A 27,801-nucleotide genomic window follows, 5' to 3' on the forward strand; every position below is an offset into this window, starting at 1 on the left:
CTTTAAAATGTTTCTAAGCATTTTCTGGTCCTCGATCTGTATTCGTTGGCTTCAGTAACATCCAATTTGTTCTAATTTTCTGACTCAAATTTTGTATTTGTTTCAGATTTCTTATTTAATATTTTTCACTTACGTTTTCTGTCTAATTTAACTACTTCAGGTTTTGCTGTTTAAGTACCTGTTTAGTCCTCTAGTTCAGTATTATTTTAATGTTAGAAAACTGTTAAAGGTTCCTAATACTGAAGAGGTCATTTACTGCAGCCCTTTGTAGTCCCAGTATTTTTGTTTATATATATATATATATATAAAGGAATTTTAATATACTTTGCTTCTAAACTCTTCTCTTTGTGTACAATTAGATAATAGAAGAAACGAGCCATCCCTGCTTCTGGTTCTAAAATGGGGAGGAGAACTGACCCCTGCAGGCAGGGTTCAAGCAGAGGAGCTTGGAAGGGCTTTCAGGTGTATGTATCCAGGTGGACAAGGTAAAAAAGAACACAGAAAAAAAAGTGTTGAATGGCATTGATCCATTTTGAGGATAATAAAGTGTAAAATGAGAGTTTGAGCAATCTGTTTGTTTGGTAGGAGATTATGCTGGATTTCCTGGATGTGGTTTACTTAGATTACATAGCACTTACCGGCACGATCTCAAAATCTACGCTTCTGATGAGGGACGAGTTCAGATGACTGCAGCAGCTTTTGCAAAGGTACCATGTCAAATTGTGTGTTTCCAGATTAAAAAAAAAAAAAAAAGCTGATAGTCTCAAAATTTTTTCTTCTAAAACTTGGTGGAGATTTATGGGTTGTTATAGCTCACAGAGACTGCGTTTCAAAAGAAACTTGCTCTCAAAGCTTGTTCAGTGACAGGTGGAAAAGTTTCCACTTAATGTGCCAGGCATTAGAATTCTTTGAGCAGTTGGAGACAGGGTTTCGTTATAGAGCTGTAGCAATATTCTTTAGTCCTTTTCAGCAATCACCTCCATAACAGAGAAACATTTTTAGTTTTCACCTTGCTTATTTGTTTAGTGCTTACTTTCTGAAATTATCCAGAAATTTTGTCAGAATTTCTTGACAAATTTTCTGTGTGATGAGTAAAAGCACAGGCATTATAACTGATTTGTGTTAATGTATTCATTTTCCATGAGCAGAAATTTCAATTTTCAGTCACTTCAGTGATTTGGATCAAAAGATCTGGAGTTCAAAAAGCAATATTTACATTGAGACCATCTTTCTCTTACTGATTTGTAACTTTACAGAGGAAATGAGACGGTTTAAAACCTATCAGAAATGTAGACTTAATAAACTACTTTGAAAATTTTTAAATGGGAATTTGTAAAAAAACTATAGACTAACGTGTTTTTTTGGTATTAATAGAAATAATTCCTTTAAAAGTTGTTACAAGGATACTTCTTAATTTTTGGCCTGTCAAAATAGCTACTGAGTAAGTAACACATAGTGGCAATACCACATATTGATGGTAATTAATTTTTTTTATTATTATTTTTGATGTGAAATAACATTTTGTGGTGGGGTTTAAGAAATAGGAACTTTTTTTTGAGTACAAACATGAATTTAAAGCAATTATTAATAGAAAACAGTTTAGAAAAACTTCCTACATCTATAATGTTTGCCAAAGTGTTCCTTTACCTCTCCTCATGCTAGGGAAATTCTTCTTTTGCTGTTCCTTCCAAATAGCCTTTCGCATTTGTAATACTTTGAATTCTTAATAATTGATTCACTTCCTTCTTCCAGTGATACGGGTTTTGAATTGTGAGAGAACTCAGACAGTGCAAGCTTTACATAAAGACTTCCTTAGGTGAATGATTTTCAGTAATAATTCAGAATGTTAGAGTGGTTTAAGTTAGAAGAAGCCTCTGTAGTTCATGTAGTCCAACTCCACACAGAACAGCATCAGCTTGAATGAGGTTGCTCATGACTGTATCTAATCAAGTTCTGAATATTTCCAAAGATGGAGATACCATGGCCTCTCCAGGTTTTTAATTGCACTACTTCATTCTCAGATAATCTCTTTTTTTTCTCCCAGCTAACCCATCCTCCTAACTTGTTCACCTTCTGTGTGTTCCCTTTTAATCCATGCTGACCTTCTGTATGACTTTCCATATGTCAGAATGCACTGCTTTTGTGTTTTGAGGAGGTTGTCCTTAGAGACAGCTGTCCTGGGCACCTTTGCCTTGCAGGACACTTTTCCATGGGATTGCATAAACAAGCTTAAGTCTCCTCATCTGAAGGGCTTCTAATAAAATTGTTTATTCTCTAAGGATCTGTCACAATATCATAGTTTCTATTACCAAAGCAGCCATTGACTTTCACATTCCAGATACATCTGAGAAACAGGTCAAGGAGAACGCCTCAGCTAGATAGTTCGTCAGTATCCTGTGTCACAGAATTGTCCTGAATATCTCCAGAATCTGGAGCACCTGCCACCTGCAATATTGCCCATGCATTGAGGTATCCAGGATTAAGAGCCCTAATATAAAACAGGACCTGCAATCAGGAGACATTCTTCACTTTTCTCAAGAAGGCTTCATCTATTTTCTGCTTTTAGTTGGGTGGTCTGTTGCAGAGGCCCACCATGTTCTTACACGATCTTTTGATCATTACCCATAACATCTCAGCTTTCTTGTTACGGGTTCCAAAGTAAAGCTCTCAGTGGTCAAGCCACTCCTTTATATAGAACCCAACTCTTCCTCCTTGCCTTCCTGGCCTGTCCAGGAGATCCATTCATGTGAGCTATTATGCCACATTCCTAACATCTTTGCAAATTTAAACCTTTGAAAGTGTTCAGAATTTCATTTCCTGTTTGTTTCCATCCTGCATGTGTTGTTGTACGGGCACTGGAACAGGTTGCCCAGAGAAGTTGTGGATGCCCCATCCAACCAAGGCCAGATTGGATGGGGTGTTGAGCAGCTTGATTCTAGTGGAAGGTATCCCTGTCCGTGTCAAGGGAGTTGGAACTAGATGAGCTTTAAGGTCACTTCCAACCTAAACCATTCTATGATTATTTCATCCATCTGTCCTGCTTTCTCCTCAATCAGCAGGATTGAGGAGTTATCACTTAATTCCCTTTCTTATCTGAGAACCTTTCAGTAGCCAGAAGAGTCACAAAATTTTCTAGCTGCCTCCATTTTGGAAGTCTTCATCCACCTTACTCTTTGAATGTTGTTCCATGCCACACAGGGTTTGGGCTTTGTAGGGTCTCTGCAAAGATACTGTGTGTGTCCAGTTTGTCTTCCCAGATGCTATTCCGTCTCTTCCCATAGTGCCTTCCTCTGGTAACTCAGCACCTGATCCTGACCGTGTTCCCCACAAGTCAGGCCACTATTGCTTTCTAGCCTGAGGGAGAGGGGAGGCACCATGCACTCCCGGCAACCCAAGGCCTGAATGGCTGTGGCCTCACAGGAGCACTGTTGGCACTTCTGAGATGCCAGGATTACTTGAGCTCATGATGGGGATCATGCTTTATGGCAGGTCAGCATCACTGTTGCACGAGTTGTAGTAATCTTGCATAGCAAGGCAGTGCTTTGAGGGTTGTTTCCATGCCAAGTCTTGAACATAAGCAAATGATAAAATCTTGAGTTTAAATTAGTATTTTGAGTGGGTTTTTGATTGTTTGTTTTTAAGATACTGTTACTTTCTCATGTTTGTCTGATTAATTATATTATTTGCTTCAGGGTCTACTGGCCTTAGAGGGTGAACTGACTCCTATTCTTGTCCAGATGGTAAAAAGTGCTAACATGAACGGTCTGTTGGACAGTGACAGTGATTCTTTAAGCAGCTGTCAGCATCGTGTTAAAGCAAGGCTCCATGAAATTCTCCAGAGAGACAGAGACTTTACAGCTGACGACTATGATAAGGTTAGAATATGATTAGTTTTCAAGGAAATGAAATAAATAGACAAGCAAATACTTGTATTAAGATAACAAACATTAATTTTATGTATCTATTTTGAAAAATCATTTGTGTGTTTGCAAATAGTCTTGAACTAAAAGGGAAGTTGTAGCAATTGTGGTATTAGGTATTTTGAGCTGTCTTGTAGTTTGAGTAATCAGAATAGTTACAAACTTTGAAATAGGAATATACTTATTGGTAGGGACCACATTAGGAAATCATCTTCTCTGTTCAATTAATTTTTTTGATTATTCAAAATATTATACTTTGTTTCTAATTGACTGTATGTAATATTACAAAATGTACTACCTACATTCTACAAGATCTTTTTATGGACTAGGAGAATACTAAAATGCAGAAAAACAGTAGAATACTTTCTAATCAGTGAAAGAAAATGCTGACGTAGTACAAAAACACATAATTGTTCATGGTTTTAAATGTAAGAACTATTTGTTATAGTTAAGAAGCTCTTTTTTTCCTCTTTCAATTGCCTTTACCCTCTGGCATAACAGGTAAAAAAAACAAGTCCTCATATGTTGTCTCTTAAGTTTAAGTGATGTTTTCTAAAAGGTTTTGAGAGCAAATTATTGAAAAATAATTTTACTAATTACATTGTGTTTACTCTATGTGGACTTACTTAGGCACGTAGATTAAAGGAATCATCCAAGCCACCGCATAAAATAGATTCAGTGGTACTTTGAGGAAGGAGAGGGTTCGAGGTTTCAAAGATTTCTTTTTCATTATTAGCACCTTTCTTTTCTCTGTATAGGGAATTTGAAAAGTGACTGGAACGATATAGCATTCCCTTCTAAAATGGTCACTGAAAGTAACCAGCCTTTGAGATTAAAAAGTTATATCATTTTTCTGTTTTTGTTTTTTTCCACTTAATTGCAATTTGAAAAAACAATATGCCTTTTCTTTTTCTGTGCCAGAGCACTGTTCTTATTGATATACTTTGTCATGATAGGGATGTAGGAACTGCTTACTATTAGGTAGCGAGTAGAAGTGTTCTATTTCCAGATTATCCTATGCATTTGAGGAAACTGTGGGGAGAGTGCAAATACGCATGTATATTATATAGCTGAATTATTTTTAATATCGTTTTTTTCTACTTTGGTTTATGTAGACCTTTTCTAAAAAAAGGAGGCTAAGGCTTGTATACATGGACATAGACTACTGACACCAACCTTAATGGTGATAATGTGTAACTTCTACAGTTTCTATGTTTAAGTCAGGTCTGAAGAACATCCTGTAATATATATGCACTTAAATAATTTTTTTCTGTGTCTGTGTGCTGCAGTCCCATAGAAATAAAAACCTAAACCAGAAATAATCATTTTTTTTTCCAGATATCTGGTTCTTCCTTCCAGTTATGTTAAGAAGGGTATGCTATAGAAAAAGATTTATTTTGTGAGGCATGTAACCTAACTATAATGTTTCTTATAAAAGTTCTGGTAAGTTTTTAAACACAACAGTTACTTGAATGAAAGTTATGGAAAATTGCTAAGTACATACAGATCTTAAACATCCTTGGAATTTTCATGTCTTGGAACAAAGAAGAGTTTTAGGAAGTCCTGAAACTGCTCATGTTTATTATATGGAAGTAGTTAATCAATGAATTTGTCACCTTAGAATCTGTAGTAAGTTCTATTACATTTCAAAATATTTTTCTTTTGTAATTCCTCAAAGGGTGTAAATTATTAAGAAATTGTTTCAAAAATTAATAACAACCTACTTGAATACCTTTCACCTGATTCTTGGAATCTTTATACATTTCATCTTACTTCTATCGTTCTTTCGAATCTAATCAGTTTGTGTTTATTTCAAATTGCAGCTGACTCCATCTGGAAGCATCTCACTGATAAAATCAATGCAGGTTATTAAAAATCCTGTAAAGACATGTGACAAAGTCTATTCCTTGATCCAGAGCTTGACTTCTCAGATTAGGCAAAGAATGGAAGACCCAAAATCTGCAGGTATTTAAACATTTTTGTAGTTGTATTTAGTTTCTCTTGTTTGCATTTGAGACAGTTATAATATAGCCCTTCTGCAGTAAACTGGCTTTTAGCCGAACTTCATTCAACAATGGCATATGGATTTTCACAGTCTGATTCACTATGTATAATATTACACTAAAAAACAGGAGAAACGTGGTCATATTACAGGTAAGGACTCTTCGTGGTGTTCAGAAGTTCAGGTTAGTTCTCAAGCATTTACAGAAATTCTTGACATAATTATTTGAAATGCAGCGGCCCATGGAAAGAAAGGCAAAGCAGATTCCAATAAAATTATTTAACACGGGTACATTTTTATTTTTAACTATCTTTGCTGAATATCTGTTGCTTGCTGTTTGATGCATAGTAGTATTGCATAGAAAGATACTCTGTATTAATGGTGGTGAACCAACAATACATGAAAGCTAGAGCTGGGACTGGCCACAGTGCTTTTTGGTACTAACTAAATACTGGAATATTTGATATCAATCTTCTCTGCAGTGCATTGCAATGCAAAAAGCTGTTTTTTTGAGGTTGAGGCATACAAGTGTCATGCATAAATAGTATCACTGTTCTTTGTCTGTTTGGTCCAGTTTCCTGTCTTGTGAATGAGATAATCTAACCTGTCTACCAGTCTCTTGGCTTTTGCTTTTGACGCATTTATTACATGACCAGTGCTGTAGGACAATATTCTTGGTGCTGTAGATTTGTTTAAAGGGTGAGTGGTGCAGTTCTACAGGGAAGCTTTCTGCTGTCTTGATGTGGCTAGATGTTTTCACCAGTAAAACTAACCATATGCAAATCTGTTGCCTGTTACTGGAAACAGTATAGTTAATTTATTTTATCTCTTTTAATATACTTTAAAATTGTTTTCAGCAGTTAATACCATGTAATCATTTTTTTTCTCTTGTTATTTGGATGCTGCTGATTACTTATGTGAGATATGTATTTATCCAGATATTCAGCTGTACCACAGTGAAACACTAGAACTGATGCTGCGCAGATGGGCCAAGCTGGAAAAAGACTTCAAAACAAAGAATGGAAGATATGATATTAGCAAAATTCCTGATATTTACGACTGTATAAAGTATGATGTACAGCACAATGGCTCCTTAAAATTGGAAAACACAATGGAACTATACAGGCTTTCAAAGGCTTTAGCTGACATTGTGATCCCTCAGGTAAATATTTTCAGTTATGAAATGGATTACTTGCATTATTTGCATCACTTCAAACTGTGTGAAAGATGTCTACTTTGTATTTTCTATTGAAGGTCCCTTTAACTTTACGTCTTACTTCCTGATAGGAAGCAGATTGTATTTAAGAAATATTTTGTTTCAGAATTCATTGAAGTGTGTTCAGAGTGATTTTTTTCTGGCAGTTTATACTGTGAACATGTCTGCTTCTACTACTTTAGTGTATTAAGGTGAATTGTCTCATCACAGCCATTCTTTACAGATTTAAGTGGAGCCCATGTGATCAACTGTATATTCTTAAATCACATTTAATTTCATCCGTGCTGCTTTTAACAACTTTGTTTTCAGGCTCTCTGTAATTGATGCTGAATTCTGGTCTATCTAACTTACCTTGCCTTAAGCAACTGAAATTTTAAAGGACCTTTCTGCTGCCTCAAAGTGCTAATACTCCCTGATGAAAACACCTTAAGTTTCACAGAATTTAAGGCCAGGTGTAGACAAGTTAAATTTCTATGTACTGCAGGCTGATAAATGCGGATTAGCTCTAAATGATGTAGGCTACAGGATATTAAATTGTATTGTAATATCCTGTGTATGAAGAAGTTTTTCTTCGTTATCTCAAACAGGAAATAGGCAAACCCCTTTTTACTTGAATCCCTTCAGGTCAGTATTTGATTATAATAACATTAAACAAAACAGTTTGCAGTCAGAGAAAAGTAATAGATGGCTAATTAAATTGAGTATACAAGCCTTGAATTAGAAGATGTTTTGATCTTTAACTGCTTTTTAAAAGTCAATTCCTTCTTATGCAGGAATATGGTATTTCTAAGGCTGAGAAACTAGAGATTGCCAAAGGTTACTGCACTCCTCTAGTTAGAAAAATCCGTTCTGACCTTCAGAGAACTCAAGATGATGATACTGTAAATAAACTTCACCCTCTGTAAGTCTTACTTTTTAAAACGGTTACATGAATTTCTATTAGACTTACTGGAGATACTCCATAGCTTTCATACTTGAAATGTCTTACTAGTTCAGAATAATTTAAAACATATGACTCATTTATTAGTCTACAGCTATTTCTAAAATAGGGTTACATCTCATTATTGTCTAATTAGATTTCTTTCTCTTTCAAGTTACTCCAGGGGTGTTATGTCCCCTGAACGCCATGTTCGTACACGACTGTATTTCACCAGTGAAAGTCATGTCCATTCCCTGTTGTCCACCCTTCGTTATGGTGCCTTATGTGATGTAAGTTGAACACTTTTTCTGTGAAAGCCATGGTATTTCATGAGGAACCAAAAAGATCAATTTTTACTAAAGCTGTATTAATTGAAAGCTTAATTTTCTAAAGTGGCTTTGGAAATCATCACACTTTTTAATACATTTGATTTCTTGTTTTATATGCAGAGACATATTTCAAACTCCTAGAGTGCTCATTGGAAAACAGCATGCTCCTTTAAATTGAGTTCCATTGGTGTGTTCAGCTATATATATTATGGTCTCAAAGGGGTTTGCAAAGGGAAGATAATCTTTTTTTTTTTTTTTTTTTTTTTTTGTCTTCTGTTGTCACCTATAATATAATATAACTCTTTTCTGTTCAAATTATCTAATTCAGGCTTCTCTGAATTGACTTTTGGACTGGCTTATTTTTGATTACTGGAATATTGCCAAGACCTTTCTACCTGGCTTCAAGAATGCTCTCGTAGTGTAAAGTTCCTACTGTTCAGTGGACTGTCTTTCTGTCCCATACTGTTGTAGAATACTTTGAAGGTGCTGCTTTATTCTCCATCCGATTGGCTTTGAAACCAACAACCAAAATAATGAGCTCTTCAGATTCACCAGTTAAGTAGCTGAGCTCATGGAAAGAGGAGAGTGTAGCACCACAGTCTACATAGATGTTTCTGAGACATTATAATTAAAGTAATATTTTTTGAAATAGCTACATATATATACTTGCTTCTGGTGACAGATGAGTAAACTCATTGATACAAAAAGCATTTTTAATCCAAACCTCTGTGACATGCTACAGCAGATACACCTGTAGTTTGTTCTTTTCATAATTAATGGACTTTTTGTTTTAGAGCATTAAAAAGGTGAATATTCACTTTAAATAATTCAGAATATGATGTTTGTTCTGCTATACTTTAGAAGTACCCTATGTCTGTTTAACTGCTATAAAGATACCTAGAAACATTTCCTACAATATACTGTTTGTTGCAAGTTTATTGCAGAGTCCAAGATTCTCGTCAGGACAGTGTAAAATGGTGCTTCTGTCCACAAAGCATATATCGTTATTAACAAAATAACACGAAAGATACGCTGAAATAAAATGTGAAAAATTCTGATCTCCACTTTTCATTCACTTGATGAGTAATTTTGCTTCACTGTTTTCTAGCTGTGTCTCAGGTTTTTCGTTAGCTATAAAAAGCTTCATACTGCTTCTGTGAAAGTAAAAGCCATGTAATAGGAGAAAATGGAAATCATCAGTCTTTCTAAAGAAAATTGCTAGCCTTTATTTCTCGAGATGCTATTTTTTTTTTTCTCTTCATAAGGAATCAAAAGATGAACAATGGAAACGAGCTATGGATTATTTAAATGTTGTCAATGAACTCAATTACATGACACAGATTGTTATCATGCTTTATGAGGATCCAAACAAGGTATTTAAAATGGATGAATGTCTTTAGAAATGAATAATGCTAAGCTATGTATTCAAGTGTAAATCTATTTATCATTTTCTTCAGGAACTTTCTTCAGAAGAACGTTTCCATGTAGAGTTGCACTTTAGTCCAGGAGCCAAAGGCTGTGAGGAAGATAAAAATTTACCAGCAGGTTATGGATACAGACCTGCCTCCCGAGAGGTAATAATTACACCTTTCTTTAAAGCAGAAGTTATTTTTATTCTGGATGCAGACATATCTAAAATAAACAGTGGGAAATTATTAAGTTAAGAGATATAAGTGTAATTTGGGGGGGGGGGGTCCGTTTGGAATGTACACAGATAATGTGGGTCTCCTATGGCTTTGCTAGATTTTTTACTACAAGTACAAACTATTCTTTATAAGAAAAGTGGTAGCAACACCAGTGTCACATTAATGATATGCTGGCAACTGAAATACATATTTAAGAAAACAAGATAGTTTGGCATGCTTATTGGCTTGACTGCTCAACAGATTGTTGAGAACTGTAATTGTATTTATAGGTCTGTGGAATTACCACATGCTTTTTGAGAACTGAATGAAAGCAAAGCTTGGCTGGAATTTTGACTTGTGGGGCTAGAATTTTACTACTATGTCAGCAGGAAGTTGGAATAAGATGTAGGTTGAACAGTCTGGCTAATTAAGACCAAGCAGTCATACGCAGTGGCATGGTAGGAGCAAATACACGTGGATTATTAAGCCTAAATCAATATGAATTTTATAACTAGTTGTTCAATAGTATATATTTACTGGTATCTTTGTGTTGCTTTTTATTTATGCAGAAGGTTCATTTAGTAGCCACTTCTCTATATTTGTTGCAAGGTGTGAATATAAATTGAAATGGGATTATATTGTTTTTAGAATGAAGGCTCGAAGAAAACCTCTCATAGAAATGATAGTGATGAAGAGGCACATGCTTCTAGAAGAGATGAAACAGATCGGTCAGTAGTGATGTTCAAGCCAATGGTATCAGATCCAATTCATATACACAGAAAGTCACCCCTTCCACGATCCAGGAAGATTGGTTCTGTTGAAGTAAGTGTTTGTTTCAGAGAATGTCTTTCACAGAAATTTACTTCTGTTTATTTTAACAAAGCAGTAACAAAGGTAATTCTGCTTTCGATTACACAGAACCAGTATGGTGTGAAGTCTCACAAAAGGGTTCCTCTTATTTTGTGGGACGTCCTCCATGGCAATAATTTGTCTGAAGGAATTTTTTAAAATGCATGATTATCTTCCCCTAAAAGATTTATTTCCTTGTTGTGTTTTTAAGCCATATTAGAGAAGAAAAAATATATTTGAAAATGAAGACTTTTTCAATCTAAACCTACATCTTCCAACTAACATACATTGCTTTTGTATCTATCCTTACAAAACAGCTGGTGTTGGGAAGTAAGCAAACCTTCAGGGTCATCATACTGAGGGGTTGGGGGTTTGGGAGGTTATAGGGGAGGTGCAGGAGGTGAGATAAATGTCTTCAGCTATATTTGTTTTCACGTGGAGTGGAAGTGCCTCCACTCATTCAGCATTTGAAGGTAAGACAATAGAGTGTATGTTGTGGTTTTTTAAATGGGCGGGGTTTGCGTTTCATTAAGTCTTTAGATAACAGCTTGAACAGTCTAGTCTCCTGTCTTGAAGGCCATGACATCTAGGTGTGCTTCACAGATACAGCTTTAATGTCACAGAGGTGGGTTGATGCACAACATTGTCACTGATACCATTTGTACGGCTGAGTGACAAAACTTCAGTTGGTGCTTAGTGGCACTTCTGTGACGTTAATGCTAGAAGCAGACTAACAGCTTCGTATTGCCTCATTTTCAGTTGCTTAAAACCATCAGAACTTAAGATTCACACCAAAAGCTTTTCCTTTCATGTTTGTGTTGGCAATGGACTGTTTGTATGCAATGCAAGTATTACAGAAGTAAGGTTTCTAAGTTATTTGGTTATTGGTAGTGTGGAGAAAAAAAGATGAATGGTTTCCTTCTACAAGGATATCTGTATAACTTCACATGAATTTCATAAATTAACATAGGTAATAAGTGTGAATGTCTTACATTTTCTATTTCCAAGTTTTATCGTAAACAAATGCTCACAACATCAATACTTTGGATTTTTAAATGGTCTTTTCAGTATGATCATGCAAGCTCCCCTCCTAGTTATGAGTTCATATACACACAGCTTAATAGACGTTTACTTCAAACTTTTAACCTTTTTCATTTTCATAAATCGTGTGGAAGTTACTTTCAAAAGATATCAGTAGCACAAATTACTAAATTTTGACTGTGTGTGTAATATGTCTCCTGATAGAATGGGTTCCAGCATTCAGTGACTGTTTATTTGCTGGAATATTTAAAGAAAGCATACACTCTGATTTTTTTGTTGTTGTTGTTGTTGTTTTTTTGTCTAAAAGGAAAATTGAGAAATTCATCTGGTCCACTGAAATCTGCAAAACCAGTATTTGGAATATTTACACCAAATAGTATTTTCAAGAGTTTTTAAAAAATCATTTTACTGCAAATTAAACTGCAACTGCCTTGAATTTTTTTTTTTTTTTTTTTTTTTTTTCCCTGTAAGGCAATTCTCTGTTCCCTTACATCTATTAATTTGAAGGGACACTGTCAGGTGTGAGATTAGATGGAAGTTATATCTGGGGTATAGTCAGCAATGTTTAGAGAAATATTGCAACTGTAACTGAGTCATTAAAAAAAAAAGATTTTGAAGAGTAAAATGAGAAAGTAAGGCTCATCAACATTGGAAATCAAATTCTGTATTGCAAAAAATTTTGTTTCCTAATGCTACATAGTGATACAGGGCATGCAGGACTCAGCCTGACACTGTCTTCTCTTGAAGTCTTAAAGCTATCCAGCTTCAGATAATGTTTAGGGCTTTTTTAAGGTTGGAAAACTACTACCAATCAGATTGGTGTTACCTAACAGTCAGTCAGTTGTAAAGTCTCAAAGGTAATTCTAAAAATCAGAGTCTCTTAGATCAGCAGGCTATAGACTATCAATGAAAATTATTAAGTATTAAATAGGAAAGTTTAATGTACTTAGAGGGGGAAAACTATTAAACAGTATGTCATAATTCATAATTATTGATGCCCATTATTTTTCTTTCATGCTGTTATTTAATAATTACCAGAAATTTGATGAGAATGTATTAAAATATAATTGATTGAGTGGAAGTGATAACTTCCTCATATTGTAATACTACTCTTCCCTACTCACTGTTTAATAGTTTTAGAAGCAGTATATTAAAAGGGTGCAAGCAGACTGGGTATTTTTTTTTCTTTTCTGTTCATTTGGCTCTGTTGAATCTAACTTTGCATGCTTTGCTGTTTTTTGCCCCCTTTCTCACTTCCAGGAAGAGAGCCCCCTGAGTGTGTCTAGCCCAGAGTGTATTGGTACCTGGCTGCATTACACCAGTGGTGTGGGTACTGGGCGTCGAAGACGCAGATCAGGGGAACAAATCACTTCTTCCCCTGTCTCCCCTAAATCATTGGCTTTCACATCCAGTATTTTTGGCTCATGGCAACAGGTTTTTAAACTTTACTTCATTAAACATTATTATGCATTCCAAGCAACAACCAACTGTCTTTAAGGACATCTAATCCCTTGGTATGGCTTACATTTGAAGCAAATTCTTCCACTTTTTAAAATTACTTCCCGAGAATGTTTGGGGGAAAAAGAGCAAGTGCATGTTTTTCCACTGAATGTGTTACACACTTTCTTGAAAAATTGGTTTCCTTATAGGAATTGCAAATGTTACCACAGTAGAAAAGACATAGTCTACTGCCTAATAAAACAGATTTCTGCTTTGGCTTAGTTGTCCTTTAAGACTTTAAAAACGGCATTGCTTAATTTGGTGGTAGGTAAATTTAATTTTTTTTTTTTAATAATTGCAACCAATACCATTTAAAATAATTTATTTGGAACTTCATAATGCTATTCAAAACTTGTTTTGCATATATCATATTTTCAGTGGCCTGGTATTAACGATTGCAGGGAACAAACTCTAGCACTAATAATTCTTGCGTTCTGTATCTGGAGGTATCTAAAACTCCCAACACAGTACATCATCCATTGACTTGTACAATATTTTGAAGATTTTTCTAATTATGTGGGGGAGGAAGCAGGAAAAAAAAAAGATGGTAAATTTTTAAAAGTACCAGTGAAGATAAAAGATTATTTGTATTTCAAGATATTGGTTACCTGTTTGACAATGGATGGCGTTCTGTTAATCATATCCTTTTTCTTTGAAATTTTTCATAATTTCTTTTTGTTGTGGAAGATTATAAAAAGTATTTGCATAGGAAAAGTTTATATCAGTAAAGGCTGTGAGCATCTGAAGATTACACTGATTGAGCCCGTGCATGGATCAGTGATTGTATGGTGTCCTCAATAGCTTGTCTGTCTTTCCTTCCCTCCCCTCCTTTTTTTCAATACAGGCGCAGTTTAGGAGAGTGCATTTGGTAAAATAAAATAAAATGTCTCAAATGTCTGTTCTCATATCTGTCTTGGTCTGTGTCCCTTCTCATTCTGAATGCTTGCTTTGCACCACTTCATTGCAAGGAACTCATATGTGAAATGGACTCCCTTCAGAAGGGGATATTGCATGATCTTTCATGTTTCCTTTACATATTTTTACTAACACTTATCATACAGCTTATTAACACTTGTCTGTCTGAAGCAGGCTGCTGTATCAAGTTAAATGGACTTTCCATGCCACTGTCCTACTTTCCCTTATTTTTCTGTTTTTTTTTTTTATATCCAGGTCCTATCAGAAACCAATAGTAACTTACGAACACCGAGAACTATTCTGGAACAAAAGCAGAGTGGTCTAGGTATGTGCATACAGTTTAAATTTTGTTCCATGTTAGTAGCTTTTCATCTGGCTGTTGTTCTGCACAGTTGTACTTTCTCTAAAAAACTTCAATGTGAACAGGACCTGGTAGTATTTTATATCAATAATGTGATGAGTGTGCCTATTGAACTGGTCAATTTTCTGCAACAAAAATTTCTAAATAAATCTCAACTGAAAAGAGCAAATTGTTTGAGGCTGTTCACACTACTGACGCTGTACTGACTGAAAAAGGATTATTTTTAATGTAAGGTAGATTTTTTTAAAAATGTAGTTCATGACTGAGTTGACTGGGGTTTTTGCAAGAATCTTTTGGATTGAAATAGCCTACAACAGAAACAGTTAAAACATGTTTCTTGAAAATTAGCATTTCCTACTGTGGGCAATTGATGGAATTGAAGGTTTCTTACCTAGGGGAAGGGGGAACAAACATCAAGCATCTTGATATATTAGGGTTTTTGCACATATTCCCTCTCCAAAAATCAATTACTTCTTTTCAGCATTAGAATGAATCATGCTATAATTCAATGAGTTGTTTCAAATTCTTTTAATTCAAGTGGTGCTTTTCTGTTGCTTCTTTGGAACTGACATTCACATGCCTGATATATAAAAACATTAAATCTTGCACTACTATAAATTAATATTGATTTTTTTCTGTAAGTGTGTCTTTTTATGGGAAAAATGAAGTGTAGAAAATGCATAAGGTACATGCATAAACTGAGAAGTAGCTTTTCAACTCTCTGCAAAGATCTGTATTTTTTTGCATGTCTAATCTTTCTGTGATACTTTTCTCCCTATTATATTTTTCCATTAGTAAAATGCATACATCAGGTGCTCTTGTTTATTTAATTTTTTTTATTGTATGCTTGCTAAAGTTAAACTACTTTTCTTTTGTCAATAAGACACAATATGGCTTGTGGAAGTTTATTTCTGTGCATAGGTAAAGATATTACATTTGATGTCAAAGGCTTTTGCCACAGACCAGGCACCAATTTATTTTGCCTCTGATTGGTCACATGTGCTAGTAATGTTTCCTCTCATTAGGTCATCAAAAGTAATGAAAGGAAGTATCACTGGACAGATAGTCGGTCTTCAAAAATTATCTATGTAAAATGGAAAATACAAGTTCTGGGTGAAACCACTTTTCCTTTCAACTAGTAATGAAGAATCAAAGGAAAAAATTGCAGCATTTTTTTTCCATTTTCTTCACTGTTCTATGTAAATTTAATTTATGGTGGATTATAAAAGTTATTCTCATCTTTCTTTATGTAGTTTTCAGTGATACGTTAACACTCCCATCCCAGTGGCAGGTTCACATAAATTGGAACAAAAGTACTCATACTTGCATGGAGATGTACAAAAGTCTTTGGAGAAGAAGTTAAGCTAGACTATGAAACTTAGATATTTTCAATTTCTAGCAATGATGTTAGCTGAAATACGTATAGAGTATTTCAAATTTGGTTAACATTTTGTTGGAGCTGAAGAGGAAGTGTTTCCACCTCTGTGGAAATGCATGCATACTTCATTGCAGCCTGTCATCTCAAAATTTTATTTGGATGAAAGCAATGAGTAGTGTTTTCCCAGTTTATATTTGTTTGAGAATTGCAGATTATAAAACACGTAACGTTCACATCATCATCTTGCTTTTGTTTTGTTGTTTTGGTTATGTTTACGTTAATGCTAACTGGTAACTTTTCTTTACCAAATGTGAAAACAGGATAAGAAGTCACTTTGTTAAAGTCAGTCCTCTCTTTGCACATATGGCAGAGAGTGGTGTGTCATGAGTAGAAGCACAATAAATTATGATAGTTTCAGCCTACAAGTACCACTCTGACATTACAAGCATATTGTGAACCTGTCCAAGGCACTGCCAAAAGCTGCCTTTTGTGTGGTAAGAGCCATGTGCTTGCATGCTGCATGCATCCCCAATGTGAATGGACGAACACCTGGTTGTTGTATGTATTTTCTCTAACTCCCATCAGGGTCTCACTGTGCGGGCCTGTTTAGCACCTCAGTGCTCGGGGGTTCTTCAAGTGCACCTAACCTACAGGATTATGCTCGTACTCATCGTAAAAAGCTGACTTCTTCTGGCTTCATAGATGGTATGTGCACACTCTCGCACATGCACGCACAAACCCATGTGCCACATTAAACTTCTAAAGATAAATTGTAGGTTACTGATTTTAATGGAATCCTAGAATCCTTTGCCTTAGTAATAATTGTATGAGTTTCTATTCCTCGTTATTGCCCATAGCTTGCTTATATTTAACTTAATAGCATAGTTAATTCTTGTCTCTGTCTTGAATTGAACATTAGCTCACAAACTTGTTATATGTGTCAGGAGATTTCAGAAAATGCATTTTTAAAGTAAAATAAAATTCTAATTTTGAAATTCTTTTCTTACTTTAAATGTCAGTTTTTATAATTCATTATTGATCTTGGAGCATATACAAGGAATGAAAGAAATGACAAACTAATAATTTAAATACCGATGGTGAAAATTTTAGGATTCCTGACCTTTTTTCATTGGGGATTGGATTACAAAAGAGCAGGAGATTTTCAGTTTTGAATAATCTGGGGTAGAGAAGAAAGTCTTTCACTGGATTTCAGAATGTAAAAAAGCACACTTTTTATAACTCCTAGGTGAAACAGTATTCATGCTGTTTCCCCTCCAATTCACTACTCAATGTTCAACTCTAACCTGATATAACGTTGTATGCCAGAATCACCAGCTCATTCTGCTTGTTTTCATACACTTCATTACACATCTTGTAGTTACCAGCAATCCAAATTTTCTTCTTTTTAACCTCTATTTAGATTTTAGCCCCTTTTCTTGGTCCCTTCTGCATGCCACTCAGTTCTAATACCTTCTCATCTTTTCTTTTTTTCTTACCTCCTCTTTTCCTTTTTAAAAATGTCCCTCTTTTGGTAGCTGTTACAAATTTCAGGTACCTGTTTTTCTCTTTCTTAGACACCACACGCGGTTCTGCTGTAAAAAGGTTTTCTATCTCATTTGCTCGACACCCAACCAATGGTACGTTTTGCTTTTATTTTAAAAACAAAAACAAAAGGTTCCTTGCTTCATCCCTTTTATTTTTATTTCAAATACGGGGTGTACAGTATCATCCAGCCGTCTGTCATTCCTAACTTCAAGCACAATTCCAAATATATTTGTAATCATTAGATACCCTGAATCCCTTCTTTACCATTCATTAGTCTAAATATAACATCAAAATTCATTCCTCAGAAAAATCCTTGAAACAAATTGAAATGCTACTTACTGTTAATCATGATTCCTGTAACAAATTATTCTCCCCAATTACTCATGTGATCAGACTGTATGGATACAACATAAAAACAGAATTAAATCTGATCTTTATTGGGTATACACTTCTTGATAGCTACTGCTGCTTCTTCTTCACCTTTCTCCTGCTGAACTGTTTCCCTGATCCTCCTGATTCTAAAATAAATCAGTAAATTGACAACTGGAGTTTATGATTATCTTCTTGAAGTGACAGTAAATTTAAAAAGCAAAGCAGACACTTTACTTACCATACCTACAAAATCACTATATTTAACATCAGACAAAAATTTATTTTACTTCATAGTACTTCTCTGTTCATCAGTTGTGCAAATTACTTAAATATTGCACTAAGAAGTCATAGTGAGAGAGTTGCTTCTTAACTTGAGAGTTAATTTATCTTCAATCTACCATATTTGCAAAAAAAAGTCTGGTTTAACACACAACAGAGGTCCGTCTTTCTCTTTTTCAGCAAAACATTTCATACCTAATTTTCTACTTGATTAAAGATGCACAAAATATATCCTGTTCATGAAAAGCAAACTCGGTCTTCTGAATCCACCCTTTCTTTGTGTAGTTTTTTCAGATTTCTTAATTATTTTTAAAATATGCATGACAACTGGCCGAGTGCAGTGATGATGACATCATCGAAACTGCAGTGGAAATCATCAGTGTTTTAGTGTTAGATTTAAAATTTATTTTTTTTAGAGACAAGGTTAAAGAAAAAAAAAGCAAGTTTTTGTGTTGATTTCTTGAGAAGCAGACTGGTCCTTTATGATATTCATTTGGAATCCGTAGTGAGTTTTTTGCACTGCAGTGCTTGCTGAAGGAAAACTGATACAGTAGTAAAGATAGCAACCTGTTTTTTTATCTTTAGAATCAAATCAAGTAATATTTCCCAAACATTCAAGGTCAGAAAGTAAGAGCTGCACTTGAATACCAGTGTCTAATAATTGATTATTTTCTGCTCCATTTAGTACTCTCTTTTTGTGGCTGCATTCTTTAAAAATGGATTTAAATTGCTTTTAATGAATGCATCGATTGTTCTGATTCATTTAATACAGATGTTTTACCACACATCTTTTACAAGATTAATGCATGCTCTTTGAGCTCCTATGGAACATAAATATGTTGCAGGTTTCTGAGGTTTTCTTACTAACATGAGGACATATTGGTGTTGTTTTGTCTGTCCGATGGACTATCATTTTGATTCTCCTTGTCCCTTTCATTCTGTTTTTTTTTTTTTTTTTTTTTTTCTTTTATGTTATTATCATACCTTCTAACTCATTTCAGACTCCCCCCTTCCCTGCCATCTTTAGTTCAAGGAACACGGTGAAACAAGTATCTTCTGACAGTGCTTTACGTTATTTTCTGGGCCGCTTGTGCAGAACACCAACACCTCTTTAGGTGCTGGTCCATTTCCTCTGTGGAATTGCTAGGCCCCAGTGGTATGTCTCTATAGCTTTTAAGTGTAAGACAGCAGGATGGCTTTTTAAAATACCGCGTGTACCCTTTCATTGTCTTGCATTTTGATAGGAACAGTGCTTTATGAGTCAATATAACCAAAACTATAAAAGGCTGGTAGTTTACAGGAAATTGCCTTTTTTAAAGGGATACTGTCAGGCTTCTTCATCATTAAAATTAAATATTATAAATGTATCATTTATCATAAAACACTGCAGATAGATTTCCAGGATAACTTTTCAGTCATATCAGAGGCAAAGATGTTGCAACAACATGCTGGGATATGGCTATCACATAAAAGAACTGTTAAAACCAAATAAAAACATACGGAGGGGCAAATTCCTGAAAGAAAAGGGCGTGGGTGTATTTTGAAAATACATTCTGGTTTTCTGTAACACTGCAGTATAACAGTATTAGTTATTAAAAAGTTAACCTGACATTGTCCCACTGCATTCAATGTAAAAACTAAAAAAAAAATCTCATCCAAATGACTGCGACTCTTCTGTCGGCGTAAAGAGCTAAGTCTTACCTTATTGTAATGCAAAGAAAGGGTCTGCGCTTTGCATGCATGCATTGTTATTTAGGATGTTAATATGTATGCCAAACATATTTTATTGCTTACTCTGAAGTGTAGCTGTTGTGTTTACATGAAAATAGAAATGAAATATGTGGTGGTGTTTCTTTTGTACATGAAAACAAAGTTGCCCTGAAAGGCACTGTTTTATTTGTAGTATAAGTGAAGCTGACATAAACACACTTCAGATGGTTGAATATTGGGAGTGGCTGTCCCTCGAATTTTATGGCCAGGATGGATCCAAATATAAATACAGATATTTTCAGGGGGAAATTTTGGTTACTTCTCTATCCAAAGCATTAAATGGGGAGTGAATAATTAACACTGCATACCAGAAGAATATTGATGCTTATTGTTTTGGGGGAGGGAATAGGTCATAGTCATAATGGTATCTCTAATAAATGTACCTTGAACTGAAACTAAACATGACTTCATTCACTCTTGTCTTTTCATTTAAGTATTAAAAACTAAAAATGTAGCAACTGTAAATTTACAGTATTGAATTGCAAAGTTGTAATGTTACAGCTGTATGTTAAAAACACTAATGAATGTATTTTCCTCTTTTAAAATGCAATTGGATGAAGAGCTGTTCATTGAGTTTTCAGGTGTGCATCAGTTTACAGAACTGCAGGGTGTCTTTTTTTCCAATATGTGTTTAAATGCTTTTCAATATATTAGTAATGTGGATATGCATGGTTGCTTTATAATCATTACTAATAGAAAAGAGAAGTCCAATCAATTTTTAGATTTTGGTTTGGTGTACTTGCCTTTTAAAATGTATGAAACTTACGCTATTTAAATATTGTTTTTAAATGCCAAAAGGTAGGTGTAAAACTGTCTTACAAAGATAAAACGTGTAAATGCAAGGTACAAAAGTGGTACCTTTAATAGTGCTTTTCTTTTTATATTTAAGGCAACAGTTTGTTTTCACAGAATAATGAAGGTGATAGAATGTGAATTCTGCAAATATATTTCTTCTTGGTAGTTCTAGCATTTTTAGTTCTTGTCTTTGCTAACAGTTGATAACATAGCTGTCAGTTGGTTTACCTGTTTAATGTTCTGCCAAAACACATCTGTAAAGTTTGAGGGCTGCTTTTTGTGCACGTGGGATTTATATCCCATAGTATGCTACATGGTACCTTGAGTTTAATAGATCCTGGAAACTGGCACATCTTGTTTCAACTCCTGTAACCTCTAATGTCATGATTTCAAGAGTACTATGTCTGCACGTGCTGATTTAAAATAAGTAATTTTTGTCATGAAATAATACTTGCCAATGCAATAGCTTAAATCCTGTCTTAAGTCTCGAAATCTCTTTTCTTTATTATTTTTCTTATAGGTTTTGAACTGTATTCCATGGTGCCTTCTATTTGCCCTTTGGAAACTCTACACAACTCCCTGTCTCTGAAGCAGGTGGATGAATTTCTTGCCTCTGTTGCTGCTCCATCGAGGGAAAGTCTACAGGAGACATGTACTGATTTTCTTTGTAATTACGTTCATTTTAAGTTACTAAATATCTAATGTCTATCTTTCCAATATTCTACAGATAACACGTAAGCTACGAATTTTGCTTTTAAAAAAAAAAAAATGTAGATAAACAGTAACTTTAGTTTCTGCAGTATCATCTTGATGTATGGACACTGTCATAGTCAATTAAAGTAATGCATCTGCTATAGTAGTATATACTGGTATAGCAGATAAAGGACTTCCTGAAAACATAATTTGTTTATTTTACACATAAATAGCACATTAAGAACTTGACTGTACAGTCCACATTGTTAGTTGGATGATGAAGAGTTCTTTTTAATGAGTACGCAGTGTTTCCAGCTTTGTATTTGATGGTTTTACTGCTGGTAACCTCAGCAGAATTAGTGTTGCCTTTTACATCTTGAAACTGTGTTATACCCTGTTTCTTTCAATATCAGTGTTTCACTGTAGAGTTGCAGTTACTTAGTTTATAATAGTTTGTGCTGTATGTTTAATATTTAAATTATCTTGAAATTAAATCCAAACTGAATTCTGCACATGGGTATGTGTCTGGGAAGATGGTTTCCCATTGTTGAGTCTACTGCTCTTTGGAAGCAGTTACAGTTAGGTTAGATTTACCACTTACTAGACCTGTTACAATTTGTGTGACCAGTGACTGGAAAACAGTCTTGAAGAAATGCTTAAAGACTCATTCTCTGGTGAGAAAAAATTATACTTGCTATTAAGAAAATTTGTACATAACATTGATACAAATGTAATGTGGATGTTAAGGATTTTTTTTACTGTTGCTTTTTTTAGGATTATACGTCTTAGATGTGAATCAGTAGCTAATTTGATGTGGTAGAGTTTCTATATCTGAGAAGGAAGATAAGCAATTTAAGAAAATTGATGTCACTGGAAGAATTTGGAGTCTCATAGGCATTTCAAAGTTCTCATCTATTTAAAATGCTTTGTTATGCTGGTTAGGAAGATAGTGTCACTTGAAGATCAGTTCAGAATTTACTGTACATAAGACAGAATTTTTAAAATACTTCCATATAATCTGTATAAAGGAGTAGTTGGAAATCTGACTTGATAGAACTGAGGCCATAGGCACTTTGTTCCCTTCTGCTTTCTTTTAACATTTTCAGTTGTCTATTGTAGTCTATTGTACGCATGTTTCATAGATGTTTTGAATTAAAAGCAATTATTCCAATGCAATCTTCACAACCTATGAGAAGAAGCATTAAGATGTTGTAAGTCTTCTGGCAAAGCATTTATTACTGAAATTTGGCTTAAACTTCTGGGTGGCTTGGAAGTTATGTCAATTTAGCAAAGTGAAAGGCAGATTTTTGTCTTCCATGCATTAAAATTACAATTACAGTCGGTAATCTGTAGCTGAGTTGCAGGTTTTGTAACTGTGGACAGATAACAGTTCTGTGGCTGCTATTTTTAGCATTTTGCTAAGGTGAACATATTTTTACTGTTAAAGCATGTGTATTCTTATTTTTGTTTTGCTTTCTAGCTTCTCCAACTTATATGAGTCCCCTGTCAGGAAAAAAAATTTCTTTAAATACATACACGCCTGCAAAAATTCAACCAACACCACTTGAAACCTTGCCTGAAAGGCTAGCAATAGAGAAACCAAGTCCATGTAAGTAACTTCTTTCAGAGGCAGAATGACTAACTTCATTAAATTATTTCCAGCAATAGGGATTTTTTTATTTTTTTTCGTTGTTTCTTAGGGCAGCTATTTCTTAACTTTACTTGTCTACGTAGGTGGGATCATTTTACAAGTCAGCTAGAACTCAATGGCATTTCACAAATTGTTTTATCAGTTAAACTGTACTAATAGTTACTTTATTTTATCTTTTAAGTGTTAAGCATTTCTGTAGCATCTAAATTCATGGGAGTTTGTTTAGTTTTGAAGTATGACAGTATTTCTAGCTATTCCCAAGAGAGACAAGTGGAGAAAAATTATCCACCATGAAGCATTATAATGAACTGACAAAAAATGTTAACCATTCCTAAATGCAGATCTGCTATTGACAAAACTGGGGAAGGAAGATAAACATCCTGGATAATTTAAATAGAGGCTACTGTGTATGTGAACTTTGATAGCTGAAAGAGAAAAAGAGAAACTTCCCCACAAAATTTGTAGATGCAGAAATTCGAAATATATATAAATGAGATGAAAATGTTTTTAATGCTTTGTTAATAACAGTAGCTTGCTGCACACGATAAATTTTTCCCTTAATAATTAAAATCACACACATGAACAGTACGTGTGTTGTTACAGTAAAAAACTTTCTTTATTAAAATGTTTGTTTGTTGTTTGCTTTTTATTTCGCTGCTTATTGGCATATGCAATTGGAATTTGCAACAACACTTGCAAAAAAGAAAAAAAAAATACCTCTTTTTCACCTAAAACTAAAAACATCACCATGTTGCATTTTTCTTTTATTTTCAGTTATGCTATTTATGGGTACAGTTTATTTTTAATATCTTAGCTTTGCATACTGGTTTCATCTAATGGTGCTTTATCTGAAAAACAGTTTTATGTTGAAGCCTGTTTGTATTTGCTTTAGGAGTATGTTTTATGATACATATATATATATATATACACATATATACACACATATATATTCTTGGCTCAGTACTTATTTTTTTAGATATGCTAATGTGTCTTCAAAATTGAAAATGATAATATGAAAGGCATTTATTTAAAAAGATGTGAAATACTAGATCAAATATTTTCTCAAAAGTGCTACTTGAAAATGCAGAGAACATCTTCTAGGATCTTCTAGGCCTCTGCGAGGAAGTTCACCTTCCCTTGGTGGTACTGGAGGCAGGAATGTATTGTTGAAAAAGTGACATGCTGAGATCAACAGTAATTCCCTTAGTTCTTTCTGTACCTCAGTGCCAATGTCAAGGCAGTATTCTATTTCATGTAAAGTAACACTTTCTGCATATGTTATTGCTTTTTGTGTTTTAGCATGAATATTCTTAAGTGTAAAATCTAATAGATTTTTTTTTTTACCTGTACAGCTTCCAGTGGATCTTCTGTTTGTGTATCTAATGTTAAGCTATCTCTTGAAGAGGCCTCACAAGATGTAGAACTTAGTGGCGACACTCTTTCTGAGAAGAAATGAAATTGATCAGACAAAACTGGAAACAACTTCCTAAACAATTCTTAGTGTGCTTTCAACTAAATTATCAACCATGCAAAATCCATTCATGTCTGCAATTCATAGTTTGCTTAATCTTTTGTTTATACAAGGTTAACTAATGTGCATTCTACGTATTTAGGTCAAATGTCTTATTTTCTAAAAAAACTTCAGGAAATATATTTATTTATTCATTTGAACTGCACACTTTCAATGGAAAAGCTGCACATCAACCTTTTCAGTGTCTTCAAATATTTACTGTAAACCTGTACAAAAGAGAAAATCCCAATCCAGTGGTATGTGTTACAATGGCTCTGCTGATGTCACTATAATGAAGCATTGTCTGTTGTCATTATAAACTTCTATTTTCAGGAGTTTATAATTTGCCTGTGAACTTCTTCTGTGGGCTGAAATGTAACACACATCTTGGCTAGAAGCTTTTTTTTTTATTTAACTACATTTCCAAAGAGATCTCTTTTGCCTGTTTTTAAAGATAAGCAGGTGTTTTCTGCATTTGAATAATTTTATATCACATATGCTGCAATAATTAGGCATGATGGAGTGAGTCAATGTATTTTCACTTTTGAGTCTCTTTATTTTTACTCTGTTTACATCAGACCTGTAACATTCAAATATACCTTCTCTTCTGTTGTTTAGTATACGTGCTGTATACGGGTACCTGTATATCATCCAGCAGATAAAACTGTCTTTTATATGTTTTTTATCAAAAAATTCTTTTGTTTACTAAAAAGACAGCTTTATTTGCTTTGCCATATGTTTCTACAGTAAGGTGATATTAAAAAGCAGGGTTTATAAAAAGAGAAACGGTTACAGCTGGTCTGCTAGTAAGTTTATCATAAAAATTGTAAATATTCCATCTATACTTTATTCCCATCCCTTCAGAGTAGAGAGAGACTGCTCTACCAGAACTCAGTGGTTAATGGTGCAAAATACTCAGGCTTCATTATGGCATGGGAAGTTTCATCCTTCTGTCCTTCCAATCTATAGGGTGGACAACAGCTCTCATTAAATAAAAAGAACAATTAAGATTTTATAAAGCTGTGAGAAGCATTATTATCTCAGTGGAACCCTGAGTTACTGGGTTATGTAGAGTAATGATCCGGTCTCGACAGTTCTTGTGATTTTCTGTGGCATGACGAATCATTTAATGATTATAATTATCCCAAATGTATGAAAATATTGTCCACCTTTGTAAATTCAAGTGGCCTATTATTAATTACTGACTTAATAAACTACAAGTTAATGATTCTTTTCACATTTAAGTTGCAGAAGAGGTAGCTTCTGAGTAATATTTTAAAGTAGGGCTCTCACTTGTTTCCAGAGCCATTGCAACTATAATCCTATTCAGTTTGCCACAGGATCTGTTTTCGGTGTATACCACACATGAAATAGCTTTGGCACACTAATTTTAAAAAATGCTGGTTAAATACCAAAAATACGAAGGGTTTTGCAGCTATATACTTAAAACATTTCATTTTTTTGTAATATAATTGTTATTGACAGTGTTTGTCTTGCACACAACTGAATGTACACATTGTTTACCATTTAAAAAATACTGTTTGAATATAAGTATGCATATCATTCCAGTCAACCAAAGCTGTGGCATAACTTTTTTTATGTGCTCCTAAATAAAAACAAGATCACTAACAAGATCACTGGCAACTTTTGTTCATTGCATTTTCTCTTTTAAGAGGGTATTTGAAGTGCAGTGAGTAATTGAATCAGTAGTCTCTGTGGGGAAAAAAAAGATACAAATATGCCGTTAATATACAAATACATCAAAATTACATCTGATGGTGGACAACACAACTTAAAAGAAATTGGAATTTAGCATGTTATACTGAAAACACTCTTCAAAAAGGTAAACAGTCAATTAGTTACATGTTTTGCTGTGTTTCCTAATGTTCCAGAATGGTTCAAAGAATCATAGAATCATGTGAGTTGGAAGGGACCCACAAGGATCAAGTCCAACTCCTGGGTCCCCACAGGACTACCCAAAATCAGACCATGTGTCTGACAGCGTTGCCCAAACACTGAACTCCGGCAGACTCAGTGCTGTGACTGCTACCCTGGGGTGCCTGTCCCAGTGCCCAGCCACCTCTGGATGAAGAACCTTTTCCTAACACCCAGTCTGACCCTCCCATGTCACTCCTTGATGTTCCTTTGGGTCCTGTTGCTGGTCACTAGAGCAGGGCTTGGTGCCTGCCTCTCTGACTGATTACTTTAAACATAAAACTACTGTGTTTTTCTGTTTGCTTACTACAATGGCAATAAGGCACAAGTGGACTAATAACTTGATTTGCTGTACGTTCTGACCTTCAGAACCTGTTTTTAGTCCAGATTCTTTTTGCACTTGGATTCTTTCTCCCATTAAACATTTTGAACTGCATATTGTATTTCAACCAGGTATGACAGAGGTCTGAAAGATTCACAGAAAATCAATGGTTGAATTCAGCTGTAACTCCTGAGATGCTACCACACTGATAAGTAGTTTAAATGAGCAGTTGTTTCCTTCAGAGATCAAGTAACTACACCAAACAGACCAAAACCCTCCAATCCTTGCTAAAACTTGCACAATTTTTGGAAGTCATTTTTTTATGCTTCTTTGTTATACTAAAGACATACATTTGAGTTCTATTATCAGGTGAATTTTGTTGAGAGAAATCAGATGTGCTTTCTTAGCACAATTTGTAGGAATCCATATATACAGGCCTAGAGAGAGAGGCATAGGTAGGGAGGCATACAAAAAAATCATATGATCAAACTCATCATGCAATCTGATCAATAGCATGAAAATCCATAGAGTTCAAAGGAAGATAGCAGAGGAGCCATAACTTAAAACTTACAAGAGCCATATCAATGCAAGTGGCAGAACAGGGATTTAACAATGATCTATTACTTCAGTTTTCTTAATCAGTTTACAGCAGTTACATTGTTGGTAGACCCATAAGTAAATTGATAAAAAAACAATGGAGACGCCTAAAAAGTCATTTCTGAAGGAATTGCTAGGTGGTGCATGAAATGAAGGCTAGTAGCTACTTACGTCTTTTTTTTTTTTTCTTTTCAAATAATGGCTTTAAAATTGTCTGTTTTCATGTAGAGGACAAATTCCAGTATTTTCGAATAGAAATTTCTCATCTCACTCACCA

The 27,801-nt window shown here is 34.6% G+C and overlaps 1 protein-coding gene across 11 annotated transcripts in view; it reads left to right on the forward strand.

The window, feature by feature from the left end:
- PPIP5K2 (diphosphoinositol pentakisphosphate kinase 2) overlaps positions 1-26,314 on the forward strand; it is a 56,383-nt gene extending 30,069 nt beyond the window's left edge. For 3 of the 11 annotated variants that reach the window (XM_035310386.1, XM_035310384.1, XM_035310385.1), the window contains exons 15-31: positions 360-485; positions 586-707; positions 3,693-3,875; positions 5,744-5,885; positions 6,861-7,084; positions 7,912-8,039; positions 8,233-8,347; positions 9,652-9,759; positions 9,844-9,960; positions 10,660-10,833; positions 13,162-13,335; positions 14,572-14,641; positions 16,641-16,760; positions 17,630-17,692; positions 21,337-21,468; positions 22,990-23,118; positions 24,513-26,314. In XM_035310386.1, coding sequence (XP_035166277.1) covers positions 360-485; positions 586-707; positions 3,693-3,875; positions 5,744-5,885; positions 6,861-7,084; positions 7,912-8,039; positions 8,233-8,347; positions 9,652-9,759; positions 9,844-9,960; positions 10,660-10,833; positions 13,162-13,335; positions 14,572-14,641; positions 16,641-16,760; positions 17,630-17,692; positions 21,337-21,468; positions 22,990-23,118; positions 24,513-24,616 — 2,231 coding nt within the window. In that variant the 3' untranslated portion in view covers positions 24,617-26,314. The remainder of the gene's footprint in view (positions 1-359; positions 486-585; positions 708-3,692; positions 3,876-5,743; positions 5,886-6,860; positions 7,085-7,911; positions 8,040-8,232; positions 8,348-9,651; positions 9,760-9,843; positions 9,961-10,659; positions 10,834-13,161; positions 13,336-14,571; positions 14,642-16,640; positions 16,761-17,629; positions 17,693-21,336; positions 21,469-22,989; positions 23,119-24,512) is intronic. The other 8 variants (XM_035310389.1, XM_035310387.1, XM_035310388.1 and 5 more) reach the window with 8 other exon arrangements.
- Positions 26,315-27,801: the final 1,487 nt, after the last annotated feature.

This window comes from Oxyura jamaicensis, chromosome Z (genome assembly GCF_011077185.1).
Source record: "Oxyura jamaicensis isolate SHBP4307 breed ruddy duck chromosome Z, BPBGC_Ojam_1.0, whole genome shotgun sequence".
Classification (NCBI taxonomy): domain Eukaryota; kingdom Metazoa; phylum Chordata; class Aves; order Anseriformes; family Anatidae; genus Oxyura; species Oxyura jamaicensis.